This window comes from Myotis nattereri (assembly GCF_964212035.1).
Source record: "Myotis nattereri genome assembly, chromosome: 1".
NCBI lineage: Eukaryota > Metazoa > Chordata > Mammalia > Chiroptera > Vespertilionidae > Myotis > Myotis nattereri.
The window spans coordinates 58,126,817-58,140,281 of record NC_138075.1 but is presented as its reverse complement, the minus strand read 5'-3'; the positions used below and the strand labels follow the sequence as shown (position 1 = coordinate 58,140,281).

General features: G+C 38.8%; 1 protein-coding gene across 2 annotated transcripts in view; it reads left to right on the top strand.

Annotated features, from left to right (window-relative positions):
- Positions 1 to 13,465, top strand: part of TMOD3 (tropomodulin 3) — a 95,345-nt gene that overhangs the window by 49,254 nt on the left and 32,626 nt on the right. For both annotated transcript variants that reach the window (XM_081108944.1, XM_081108945.1), the window contains exons 2-3: positions 5,708 to 5,901; positions 7,131 to 7,287. In XM_081108944.1, coding sequence (XP_080965070.1) covers positions 5,776 to 5,901; positions 7,131 to 7,287 — 283 coding nt within the window. In that variant the 5' untranslated portion in view covers positions 5,708 to 5,775. The remainder of the gene's footprint in view (positions 1 to 5,707; positions 5,902 to 7,130; positions 7,288 to 13,465) is intronic.

The window sequence follows — 13,465 nt, the reverse complement described above, 5'->3', positions numbered from 1 at the left end:
CAAGCAAGCCAGGACAGGTCCACCCTAAGACAGAGGGAGAGAAAGCAAAGCAGAGCACTGTTCCCAGAGCTTCCTTCCTGAGGTGTTCCTGAGCTTCTCTACTAACACTTGGAACATTTTTAGTACAGACACATTCCTCAGTAGAGGAGGAGAGCTGAAAGGGAAGGTATGATCAAGTTGGAGAATCTGAGAATGTGAACACCTGATTAAAGAATGATACTGATAAGTTTTGAGTGACTTAAGTTTTGAGCATTAGTTGCTTTGTATTGAAGCTTCTGAGAAACTTTAGTATATTACTTGGAATTTCTTGGCAAATTTCATTATATGAATCTGAAGGAAATAGCTTTCTATTGCTTTGTAAAGGAAAAAACAAGCCAAAGAAGCCAATTCCTTAAAAAATTAAATAAAAACATTTTCTCCTAGAAAATACCATAAAAACGAAGTAAGAGTTGAAAGAAAATGGAAAAGATTTTTTACATGTAACTGAAAAAGATTAATATCCAGAATATATTAAGAACATCTATTTTTTAAAATATTTTTGTTTTTCTTGGAGAACATCTATTTTTTTTTAATAACACAATTTAAAAAATGGGCAACAGATTCTTCACAGAATGAGGAACACCATTAGCCAATGAATTAATAAACGTATGAAAAGATGCTCAACTTTATCATAATTCAACAAAATGCAAGTTAAAACTACAGTAAAATATAATATCACATTCACCAGAATAGTAAAAACAACACAAAAAGGTCTGTTAATACCAACAATTAGCAAGGATGAGCCACATGAATTGTCATGTACTGAATCTTCTAGAACTATAAGGTGGTATAATCACTTTGAAAAGAGTTTGAGCCCAGTTGGTACAGCTCAGTGGTTGAGCATTTACCTGTGAACCAGGAAATCACGGCTCAATTCCCAGTCAAGGGCACATGCCTGGGTTGTGGGCTCAATCCCCAGTAGGGGGCAGGCAGCTGATCAATGATTTTCTCTCATCGTTGATGCTTCTATCTCTCTCTTGCTCCCCTTCTCTCTGAAATCAATAAAAATATTTTTTTAAAAAAGAAAATAGTTAGACATTACCCAGTAAAGTTGAGTCTGAGCATACCCTTTTCCAGTAATGTCATTCCTAGATTGAACAGCTTTGAGATACTCTTGCACATGTATACCAGGAAGTAGACAGCAAGATGGGTTATAGCAGAAAAATAGAGGGGGACAACTGCAAAAAACTCAGATATTCATTTATACAACTGAATACTCTATAGAAATGAAAATGAAGTACAGCTTTAAGCATAACTCAAAACAATCTTAAATGAAAAATGCAAGTCACACGGATGCATACTGTATGAGCCCATATATATAAAATGCAAAATAAAAGGGCAAAACTGAAACTCTTAAGTATATGTACATTTAAGGTAAAATGTAGAGGAAAGTCAGAGAATAAGTAATTCAAAATTCAGTGCAATGGCTACTACTTTTGAGGAGGGAGATGCCCTGGCATAGGGAACATGAGGGTACTAGTAATGGTCTCTCTCTGAAGATAGGCATTCATTTTATTATTTTTAAACAATCTATTTATATAAAACCCTAATATGCAAATAGACCGAATGGTAACCGAACAATTGTTCGCTATGACGTGCGCTGACCACCAAGGGGCGCGCACAGAATGTGGCGTGCATTGGCCATGGCGGGATGGTGGAACAGGTGAGCAGGGGTGCCAGCCAAGGCGGGGCACCATCGCTGTCATTGGGGTGATCCTTTGGTGGTTACTGAAAATTCTTTGCTCTCACGTGCCGCTCGCACCTGCTACCGGTGCCAGGCACCAGCCCTGATCGCCCCTCAAGTCTTCTCCACCTCCCCCTGCTCCTGAGGGGCAATCAAGACCAGCAGCTGCCTCTGGCATCTGCTGCCAGCACCCGGCGCCAGTCCCGATCACTCAGCGCCAGTCGCGAACACTTAGTGCTGTCAACAGGTTCGAGCGATGGCTGCCAGCCCCAATTGCCCCTGAGGGCTTCTCCACCTCCCCCTGCTCCTGAGGGGCAAGTGGGGCAGCAGTCCCTGCTCGCACTTGCTGCAGGTGCTGGCCCCAATTGCTCCGTGCCAGCAACGGGTGCGAGTGGGGCCAGCACCGTCAGTGTGTGGGAGTGGCGGCAGCGGGAGCAGGGCTGCTGGCAGACGGGACCAGGGGCACCAGTGCGAGGGACTAGGTGGGGGCGCAGAGGATTGGTCATGACCCGCCCCTGGGCCCACCATAGCCTCACTGCCCACAGTTCCTTTCAAGGTGCACAGATTCGTGCACTGGGCCCTTAGTTTTATATATAATAAAAGAGAAACATGTAAATTGACCATCCCTTCGCTACACTCACCAGCCAATCAGGAGTGAATATGCAAATTAACCTGACAGAAATGACGGGTTAATTTGCATACACAGGCGCCAGGCAGAGAGCAGAGCAGGAGAGCCGGAGGCTTGGGGGGACATGGCAGAGTGGGAGGCCATGGGACGGAGACAGAGCAGGAATGGAAAACCTAGAGTGTGGGGAGCACCAGGAATGCTGGGAATCATAATTCTGGTGGCAGACGGATCTCCTAGACACTAGAGCAAAGTGAGCCTGGAGCAAGTTACTGTTGAGGTGGGGGATGGAGGGAAAGCAAAGGTGAGAGACATAAGTAAAATCAGAGTGTCTAGGAAGAATTAAAGGGAAGATTTCCTAAAAATTCCAGGAAATCTCCAGCAATGAAGCAAAGGAAAAAAAAAGCCTCTATTATTCTGTGAGCAACAAACCAAACTGGGTTAGGGGGTCTCAGACAATTCGCTCATATGATTGCAAAGACAGACAGAAACTCCTGGAATGGACAGGGCTCCCCTGAGGGCTCCCAGATTGGAGAGGGTGCAGGTCGGGCTGAGGGACCCACCCCCAGTGCACGAATCTTTGTGCACCGGGCTCCTACTAGTATATAAAGATGCTTTGTATGACAGTTTATACTTGGAATAAAAGGCAACCTATTGGAGTAAACTATTTTACTCATTCTAAGGAATGTCATGTTTCCGACCTATAAAACCTGGGTGATATATATTGCCTTTGTTCTGAATATCTCATTTCTATCATATTGTCTATTACAGTACCCTCTTAGTTGGATGACCATTGAATTTATGGCCAAGACTGGGATACTTTTGAGAGTAAAAAAAAGAGATGCTCAAAATAATCAGTATTTTTTGAAATATTTATTGACTAAGAAATTAGCTCTATTATTTATAGTTATGTGCTGCTTAACAATGGGGATAAGTTCTGGGAAATGCATCATTGGGCAATTTCATCATTGTGTGAACATCATCGAGTGAACTTACACAAACCTAGATGCTACAGCCTACCCCACACCTAGGCCATATGACTTAGCCTTGCTCCTAGGCTACAAGCCTGTACAACATGCCACTGTACAAAACAACATATGGTTCAATCAAACACAAGAGAAAATTATGGTATCAAGAGATGCAGTAAACAAGATGGGTGAGGCATTTTACAGCAACGGTTTTGTGTGTTTTTAAGAAGAAAGAATACACTTTAAAATAATATAGTAAATACATAAACCAGGAACAAAGTCATTTATTATCATTATCAAGTATTATGCACTATATGTAATTATATGTGCTGAGCTTTTATACCATTGCCAGAACAGTAGGTCTAGGTTTGTTTACACCAGCATCACCAGAAACACGTGAGTAATGTGTTGGGTTATATATTACAAGGGCTACATTAGGTGATAGGGATTTTTTAGCCCCATGATAATCTTATGGGACCATCGTTGGATATTCAGTCCATTGTTGACGGCACATGACTGTACTGTAAACTTCAGTATATTGTATTAAACTATATTGAAATGTATTTTTATATTGATTTTCCAAACATTAAAAAATAGCATAAAGTAAATAATTACTCTTGGTACATATTCTTAAACTTTTATCAATTTCTTACCTTTGTATCAAATTTCTGTTTATGAAGGGAATCTTTTTTTCAGTGTGGTCTAATTTTTTATCTTTTCTCCTAAAATTACATGCCACCTTCTTTAAAATTGCATTTTATGGTTACTATATTTGGTAGTGCTAATACTTTCATTGACTCTTCTCTGCAGACGGTATTATTTTTAATTGAGAAAATACACTCTCAGGATACTTGTTAAGCTTGCTATCTTAAAGTTGGAAATACAAAGTAGAGGTTTACCAAACTTAGTAATGATAACAATTTTTTTAATGGAAAAATTTAGGATAACTGCTAAATCTATGTGGTGTTAGTAGAACAGGTGTAAGCCAGATCTGTCTTGGGCAATTATACAAAATGCCTGCAATTTAACATCTGCATAAGCACAATTATGTTAATTTGCTTTTTTATAGGACCCAGGTGGTTGCTAGTCATTTCCTTAACTGACAGACTCCTGTGGTGAACTTTCATTTCTTCTTGGGAGATGAAAACACCTAAAAGGATCCATAAAATGTTACTGAATTGAGGAGGAAAATATATTAGTTAAAATATGGTATTAAGTTGGGAAAACAAGGGGGGGAACGGTAGCAAAGGAAATATACCCAAACTTTGAAATACTGGGCATTTTGCAGCCAAGAAAAATTTTAACATCATTAAAGATGATTTTTTATCCACACAGAACATTTTTGTGTTGTTGTTAATCCTCATCTGAGGATATTTTTTCTATTGATTTTTAGAGAGAGTGGAAGGGACGGGGAGAGACACAGAGAGAGAGAGCGTCAATATGAGAGAGACACATCAATTGGTTGCCTCCCACACATGCCCTAACCAGGGCCAGGGATCGAACCTGCAACTGAATCGAACCTGGGACCCTTCAGTTCCCAGGCCAGTGTTCTATCCTCTGAGCCAAACTGGCTAGGGCACACATAGGAACATTTTATGAGACAAATGATCCACATATATGGCTAAAATTCATAAAAATACTTAATTTTTGCTTCACTTTTTTACTTTAAGTATCCTTTCCTATATAACAGTCGTGTGGATAACTGGAAATATGCTGCTTATTGAGTCACCTCATAGCTTTTGGGGAGAGATCCACACAGTAAGGAAATGGTCAGATTCTCCTGACCAACCTTGTCAGTCAGTGGGTGACATAGCATGGTTTTGAGTATTTTACTGAAAGTTTTATAGTGCTGTATTTTTTTCCTTTAAAAGCGACTTTAAATTTTTTTTAACGCACTTTTTAAAAAAAATTCTTTTCCCAATGGCAAGAGGCCGCCATTCCTTCTATGGGGAATACCCCATGTTAATGTTGAGTCAGAAAATAATGTTCTTCTAAGTAATTTACAATAAAACAACTGTACCTTAAACATACTGTGCTTAAGCAAAGTAACAATCATTTGAAAGCCATTGAAGGAAAAATTTGTATTTTAGCACAAATTATATAATCTTTTTCCCCCTAAAACTTAGTTATCAGAAAATCTAAATTCTGTCAAGTAGACATTTTTATGGATTTGAATTTTATTCTCTCCTTCCCCTCTTTTTCCCTCAGTTTCTTTTTGTTGTTGTTAACAAAAGACAAAAGGTAAAGGCATTGAATGATCCATGGAAAAAGGTGGTGTGTGATATATGGTCAAAGAATATATGACATGGAAATTACATTTCACTTAACCTAATAATAGATCTAAGTAGGTGGAGATGATGTTTTAAATGTTTTTGTCTCTTCTCTCCATAGTTTAAAAAAAAAAATAGAAATCACTTCTGACTACATTGAATAGCAAAAACGAAGTGACACTGCAGACCATGGCACTACCATTCCGGAAGGACTTAGAAAAGTACAAGGACCTGGATGAAGATGAGCTCCTTGGGAATCTATCAGAAATAGAACTGAAACAACTGGAAACTGTGCTGGATGATCTTGACCCTGAGGTAGGTGGTAGCTGATGAAGAAAAATGAAATAATTTTTCAAACCCTTTGAAACTAAGTAGCTGCCTTTGAGCAGTTAACTTTTTCAGGACTTTTCACTGGCACCTCTTTTTTTCCCCCCATGTATATGTATAATTTATTTTTTTTATTGAATTTATTGGGGTGACATTGGTTAATAAAATTATAGGTTTAAGGGGTACAATTCTATAATACAGCATCTGTATATTGTATTGTGTGTTCATCACCCCAAACCAAGTCTTCACTGACACCTCTTTATTTAACTTTTTGTCTCTTCTCCAGTTTTCCCCTTCTACCTCCATATCTTTACTGACATGACTGACTGTTCTATTTTATATATATTTTATTGATTTCAGAGATGAAGGGTATGGGGAGAGAGAGAGGGGGAGAGAGAAAAAGAGGGAGAGAGAGAGAAAAAAATATCAATGATGATGACAGAGAATCATTGATCGGCTGCCTCCTGCACACCCCACACTGAGGATTGAGCCTGCAACCAGGGCATGTGCCCTGACTGGGAATCAAACAGTGACCTCCTGATTCAGAAGTCGATACTCAACCACTAAACCATGCCAGCCGGGCAATATACTTGCTTTGTTTTTTAATTGATTTAGGAGAGAAGGAGAGAGAAACATCAACTGTTGTTTAACTTATTTATGCATTCATTGATTCTTATGTGTGCCCTGGCCCAGCATCAAACCCAGCAACCTTGGTGTCAGGATGATGCTCTAACCAGCAGAGCAACCTGGCTAGGGCTTGATATACATGTGGTGTTTTGTGTGTTTTTTAATGAGAAGGTCTTTATAATGAAATAAAAGTTACTGTGAAGGACTATTATGCATATAGTCATTTAACATTCTTTTGTAACAGAATTATTTTCTGTATTTACATATATGCTAAGATGTTATTAAGCATTAAAAACCTTTTTATTATTGTTCCAGGACATTTTAAAAGTAAAGGGGTTTTCCTGCTAGTAGAATACTTGCTAAAGAAAATATGTTTGTACTTATTTTAATAGTAATGTAAGTGAATACTACCTAATTTAAGAAAAAGCTTTGGAACACTTTTACATTGCAACCCTAAAGTCCTGTAATAAAGTGTTTAATATCTTCATTATATTCTAATCTAGAATTGTTTCTTCTCTGAGTAATCTATGCAAGCATATAAAAATCGGCGTTCTTGGTGGTCATAATGGTTGATTCATTCTCTTTGGCAGAATGCTCTTCTGCCTGCAGGGTTCCGACAGAAGAACCAGACCTCAAAGTCTGCCACAGGGCCTTTTGATAGAGAACACCTCTTGTCATATCTGGAGAAGGAAGCTTTGGAGCATAAGGACCGGGAAGACTATGTGCCCTACACTGGAGAAAAAAAAGGTAAATATAGAATTTTGAAATCATTCATTAATAGCACTTGATTTTTCTTTTTCTAGACAGGTCTGAAGAAAACAGTATTTTTAGAGGTACATCATTGATAGCCTTAAAGATATAGTGCTGACTTAAAAAGTTGTTAGAAAATTTGGGCATTTAATTTACATTTTTTATCAACTTGGCCAATAAGTTCCTTCTTAATGGTTTGTTAGTGAGGTTTTATTACATAGTGATTTTTATATAGCACTCTTTAGCTCTGTAATAAATATAGAAAGTGTACTGAGGTAAAACCTTTAAATCAGTAGTGTATTATAGAATGGAAATGATGTCAAAGTGCTGCTCTTTCTAACTCTTGTCTTTACAGTGGAATGCCATAAAATAATTCAGGCCATATTTTCAAAAGATGCTTTTTAAAGGAAATTCGATAGCCTTCCTTAATAGTTCATAGTTATAATTGTCAATATTTTGTAATCATTGTTTTCAGGAAATTTTTCTAGTCCAAGTCCTTCCTACTGCAGATTTCAACTTTAGGTAGTCTCAGTGGAGCCTGAGTACAGCTATGTTTTTAAAGTAACACTTAATATGATAACATGGGTTAAGTTTTTCTGCTTTCAGTACAGGCTGGCCTAAGCAGCCAGATTCTACTTGCACTCTTGTATAAGATACTGCACATGAACCCTGGGGAATGGCGGGGAGCAGCCCTAGAGCTAAGGATCAGCTCCTTCAGGCAATGGTGGATGAGGCCCACCATTATGTTTTTACATCTGAATCCTTAGTGGTCTGGGCAGGAAGAATAGTTAGAGCATAGTGCTTTCTCCTAGTGAGGCTTTAGCTGTTCATTTGCAAACAAATGAATTTGGCTACAGCTCTCTTACATATAAGGGAAGCCAAAAACTTTGTTTTAGTATTCCAGTCTCTGTAATAGAAGAAGACTAGTAAATGACTTTTGAGTAGATATTCCATAAGGTCTGCATCAGACCTTTTTAAAATTATCTATCACCCTAGCTGGTTTGGCTCAGTGGATAGAGCATCGGCCTGTGGGTTTAAAGGGTCCTGGGTTTGATTCCCGTCAAGGGCATGTGTCTCAGTTGCAGGCTCGATTCCTGGCCTGGTCTGGGCACATGCGGGAGGCAACCAGTATGTGTCTCTGTGTCCCTTTGTGTCTCTCTCACATCAATGTTTCTCTCTCTCTCTCTCTCTCTCTCTCTCTCTCTCTCTCTCTCTCTCTCTCTCTCTCTCATCTCTCTCCCCCTTCCACTATCTCTAAAAATCAATGAGTGAGGGTTAACAAAAAATAAAATTATCTATCATCCCCAACTCCTGTGTTTTTTCTGTAGACTGCACCTCGACCCCACCCTTTCTAGTTGAGAATCATTACCATAGCTACTTGTATTAGTCATGCTCTGCAGAGAACAAAACAGGGTGTGTATGTGTGTGTGTGTGTGTGTGTGTGTGTGTGTGTGTGTATAGAGAGATTTATTTTAAGAAATTTGCTCATGTGATGTGGAGGTTTAGTAAGTCTAAAATCTGCAGGATAGGCCAGTAGACTGGAGACTCAGGCAAAAGTAGTAATTTGAGTCCAAAGACTGTCTGCTGGCAGAATTCCTTTCTTGCTCAGAGGAGATGAGTCTTTGTTAAGACCTTTAGCAGTTGGATGAGGCCCACCATTATGTTTTTACTCAAAGTTCACTGATTTAAATGTTAGGCTCACCATCATAGAAACAAACAATATTTGACCATATATCTGGGCACTGTGCCCAGCTTTATTAGCACATAAAACTAACCATCTGTTAGAGGTGTTAATGTCAAGTTCCTCACGTGTTTGGGCCAGAAAAAGATTTAAAAATCATGCATAGTTTAAAGTGTGGAGAAACTATGCAAAGACATCAGTTCTATTTGTCATAGAAAACTCAGCTGACTCTATTATCATCTGTACAGCCATCCCTATAACACTATAGCTTCAAGTCTGTTTATATAGAACATAATTGAATGAGAATAAATATTGGTTGGTTACCTTTTACTATTATGTGTGCTTCAGATAGACTTGGGGAGTAAAACTAGGAAGAAGAATAGAGGCAGAAACAGAGGGAGGGATGTGAGAAAACAAGATGGCAAGAAAAGAATATGGAATTGGAGGACAAGAAGAGAAAATAAGAGATATGAAAGAGCTGAATTGGTCCTAAGCTGACCCAGGAAGTTTCCCAGTATGATCTTGTTTCATAATCACGAGTTACCTAGGAAAAGATCTTGGAGGATAAGATGAGGTAGGAAAGAAGGTAGAGAATTATGGAAAACTAGAGGGCCCGGTGCACAAATTCATGCACGGGTGGGGTCCCTTGGGGTGGCCTGCGGAGATCAGGCCCCAGCTCTTGCCCCTGGCCTTGCAGCCCTGTCTGGCACCCTGCGTTGGCTTGGCCCTGCCCCCTCAACTGCTCTACCATCCCACTTGCGGGGCAGTCGATTGGGGCTGGACCCCCTCAGTGCCTGGGAGCTGGCAGCGCCCCTCCCACCCCCGTCACTGCCGCCACTGGTTGCTGTCTGTGGGGCAATCAGCGGGCCAATCAGGCCCCCACACGCACCCACCTTGGCCTGGCACCTCCCGCTCACCTGCTCCACCAGCCCACTGCAGTCCCACTCTCATCAGGGATGGCAGCACCTCCACTGCTGCCGATGCCCACCATGTTCCACACCACCCCCTGGTGGTCAGCGCACATCATAGCGAGCAGTCGAATGACCGCCCAAGGGGACAATTTGCATATTAGGCTTTTATTATATAGGATAAGAAAATAATGGAGTTGAGAAATTATAGAGTTGAGGAATATGGGTGACAATAAGGGGGGGAAATGCTATATCCTTAACTATAGGGTGATAGTTTTTGTCTCCTTTTATATATTTAAATTTTTTTTCTTATTTCTCATGTTAGGTTTTAAATGGGTATGAAATAAATGAAAGTAGTTGAATTAAAAAGCAAGTAGTTTTGCATTTACAGTCAGTGGTTTTCTTTTTTATAATACATTCAGTATTTTTACTGCCACTTTTAGCTATGTATGTCTGTTTAATATTATTTATGGGCAGCTATGATGCAGTGATTAAGACCATGGCATTGAAAAATAATGAACTTTTTATTGAAGTATGACATGTTTACAGAATATGCGCAAATCAGAAGGATAAAGGTCCATGAATTATACTGTGAACACACCCATGAAATCACAAGGCATTATCAGCACCTCTAAAAGGTTTCTTTACGCTTTATCCCAGTTTCTTTCTTCTTTTCAGAGGTAACCATTACAGCTTCTAACATGATAGATTAGTTATGCCTAGTTTGAACTTTATATAAATGAAATCATACATTCTGAGGACCTGTCTTGCTTACTTTATAAAGTTTTTGTGAGAACCAAATTTGTTAAAGGGTACAGTGAAATCACTGTAAAATCCTGTGCAGTGTAATCATTGTAAAGGATCATATGGTGATGTTATAACCAAACAAAAGATTTACATTCTTGGAGGAGTTATCCAGAACCAGAGAGATGAGTTTTTGAGTTTCAGCAATTCATCAGATCGAAGCAAATGCTACCACCCTAGACTCGGTGGGGTCAAGCCTTAAAGGCCATGTTACAGTGCCATAGACCTGAAGAAGGGCAAATTCATCAACAATTGGGAATTTTGGCTGTAGAACTCTCCTTTGAAATATAGCTAAAAGCCAGCTCTAATCTTCTCAAACTCATCCTAGGCTCTCATCCTTAAGTTAGTTAGTTTTGGTTATCATTAGTCCCTAATATGCCTTCCTTTCTTTGGGTCTCATTCCCAAAATCTTGATCACATTCAGGAGATCCTCAGAATAATTCGCCTATGTGTTATTAGCATACTTCCCAATCAAGCTAAATGTGAATTTTCTCCTCAACTCTGAAAATCCAAAAGATTGTTTTTTTAAGCATACCTCTCCCATGACCCTTTACTCTGGACAGGTTAAGTCCCAAGTTTTTCACTAAATAGCTTATTTCATAGGAGATATAGACTTTCAGCTTGAGGATGCCTTCCCAGACTATAGAGGTTCTTTGTAAAACTGTTGGCAAACCTATCTCTCGTAAGAAACAAAAGCATCGCCCTAGCCGGTTTGGCTCAGTTGATAGAGCATCAGAATGGAGACTGAACGTCCCCAGGTTCAATTCTGGTCTAGGGCACATGCCTGGATTGTGGGTCTGATCCCCAGTTGGGGGAGTGGGGGCGTACAGGAGGCAGCCAATCAATGAATCTCTCTCTTCATTGATGCTTCTCTTTCTCTCCCCCTCTCCCTTCCATCTCTGAAATCAATAAAAATATATATTAAAAAAAGTAATCACCTTCATGTGAAAAAAAAGAAACAAAAGCATTTGCTCTTTTGGTTGTACTTACTAGTAGACTAGTTAGAATTTGTTAATGTGCCATTGGTCTCTAAATCATTTTTATACTAAGATGATTATTCTATGATGGCAGTATTAACTTTCTGTGCCAGGAAATGTTATAATGATGTCACTCAATTCCTTGAACTTCTTCCAAGTTACATGCCAAAATCATAGTGATCCTTTACATTACTTTAGAGGTCAATCAGATGATACTCAATTGTTTTAAAGCAAAAAATTGGGAACCACTAAAAGGAATAGTTACCCAGTTATTCAAGTCAGCTACTTTCTCATATACTGAGACCAATTAAATGACAATTAATTATATTTACTCTTTCACTTTAAGGTTCGCCTTCTTTCTAGAGCTAAAATTACATAGAAATGAACTGAAAATTAGATATTTCAGAATTTTTCCTTTGGACCACGAACAAAAACTATATACTCACACCAAATTTTATCTTTCTACATCATCTTGAAATGTTTTAAAAAGACCTGATACACTAACAAGCACACTTTCAGAGTTGTTATATATAGATAAATTAGTAATTTTCATTTGTGATTTGTGAAATGATTGTTCATTCATACTTGTATATTTTACAGAATTAAAAGTGTCAACATCTAAGAAGGAGGAATGGATGCTAATTAAGTGAAGTTCAGGGATTGTCTTCAATGCATTTGGGGGATATTTTGTCCTACACCGATAAATGTTCTGCTTTTAACAGTGTTGTTTTATTAGAAAAAAAGTATTAGGTAACTAGTAAGGCACAGCTGACAAAAGACTTATTAAGGATTGTTTTTAAGTGCATTATTTACAGTAGATTCCACAATATACATCTCTTCATCTAAATCTAACAAGCTCATGGTAGGAATGGTCCTATGGTATCAAGTAATCTTTTCTATGAGTCTGCTATAGTCAAAGAAACCAAAGGGCTGAGAAAATTAAAGCAGTACCAGAATTCCAATATACATTACTTTTACTTGAAGATATAATATTAAAATGTTGGGAAGTTTTTCACCTCTTTCTCCTTGAAATTTTGCAAAATATGTAACTGAAGTATTGAGCAAGACAAGGGTGAAGGAGGGTATGCATCCAGTTCTTCTCTCATTCCTGAGAATGGTGAACATGCACAGAGTGCTGACTCGATAGCTAATTATTGTTCCTGTCATATTTTTACGTATCTTTTTTTTTTTTTTTTTTTTTTTTTTTTTTTTTTTTTTAATTAAATCTTTATTGTTCAGATTATTACATTTGTTCCTCTTTTTTCCCCCCATAACTCCCCTCCTCCCAGTTCCCGCCCCACCATCCGCCCTCACTCCCCACCCACTGTCCTCATCCATAGGTGCACGATTTTTGTCCAGTCTCTTCCCGCATCTCCGACACCCCTTTCCCCCCCAAGAATAGTCAGTCCATTCCCTTTCTATGTCCCTCATTCTATTATAATCACCAGTTCATTCTGTTCATCGGATTATTTATTCACTTGATTCTTAGATTCACTTGTTGATAGATGCATATTTGTTGTTCATAATTTGTATCTTTACCTTTTTCTTCCTCTTCCTCTTCTTAAAGGATACCTTTCAGCATTTCATATAATCCTGATTTGGTGGTGATGAACTCCTTTAGCTTTTCCTTATCTGTGAAGCTCTTTATCTGACCTTCAATTCTGAATGATAGCTTTGCTGGATAAAGTAATCTTGGTTGTAGGTTCTTGGTATTCATCACTTTGAATATTTCTTGCCATTCCCTTCTGGCCTGCAAAGTTTCTGTTGAGAAATCAGCTGACAGTCGTATGGGTATTCCCTTGTAG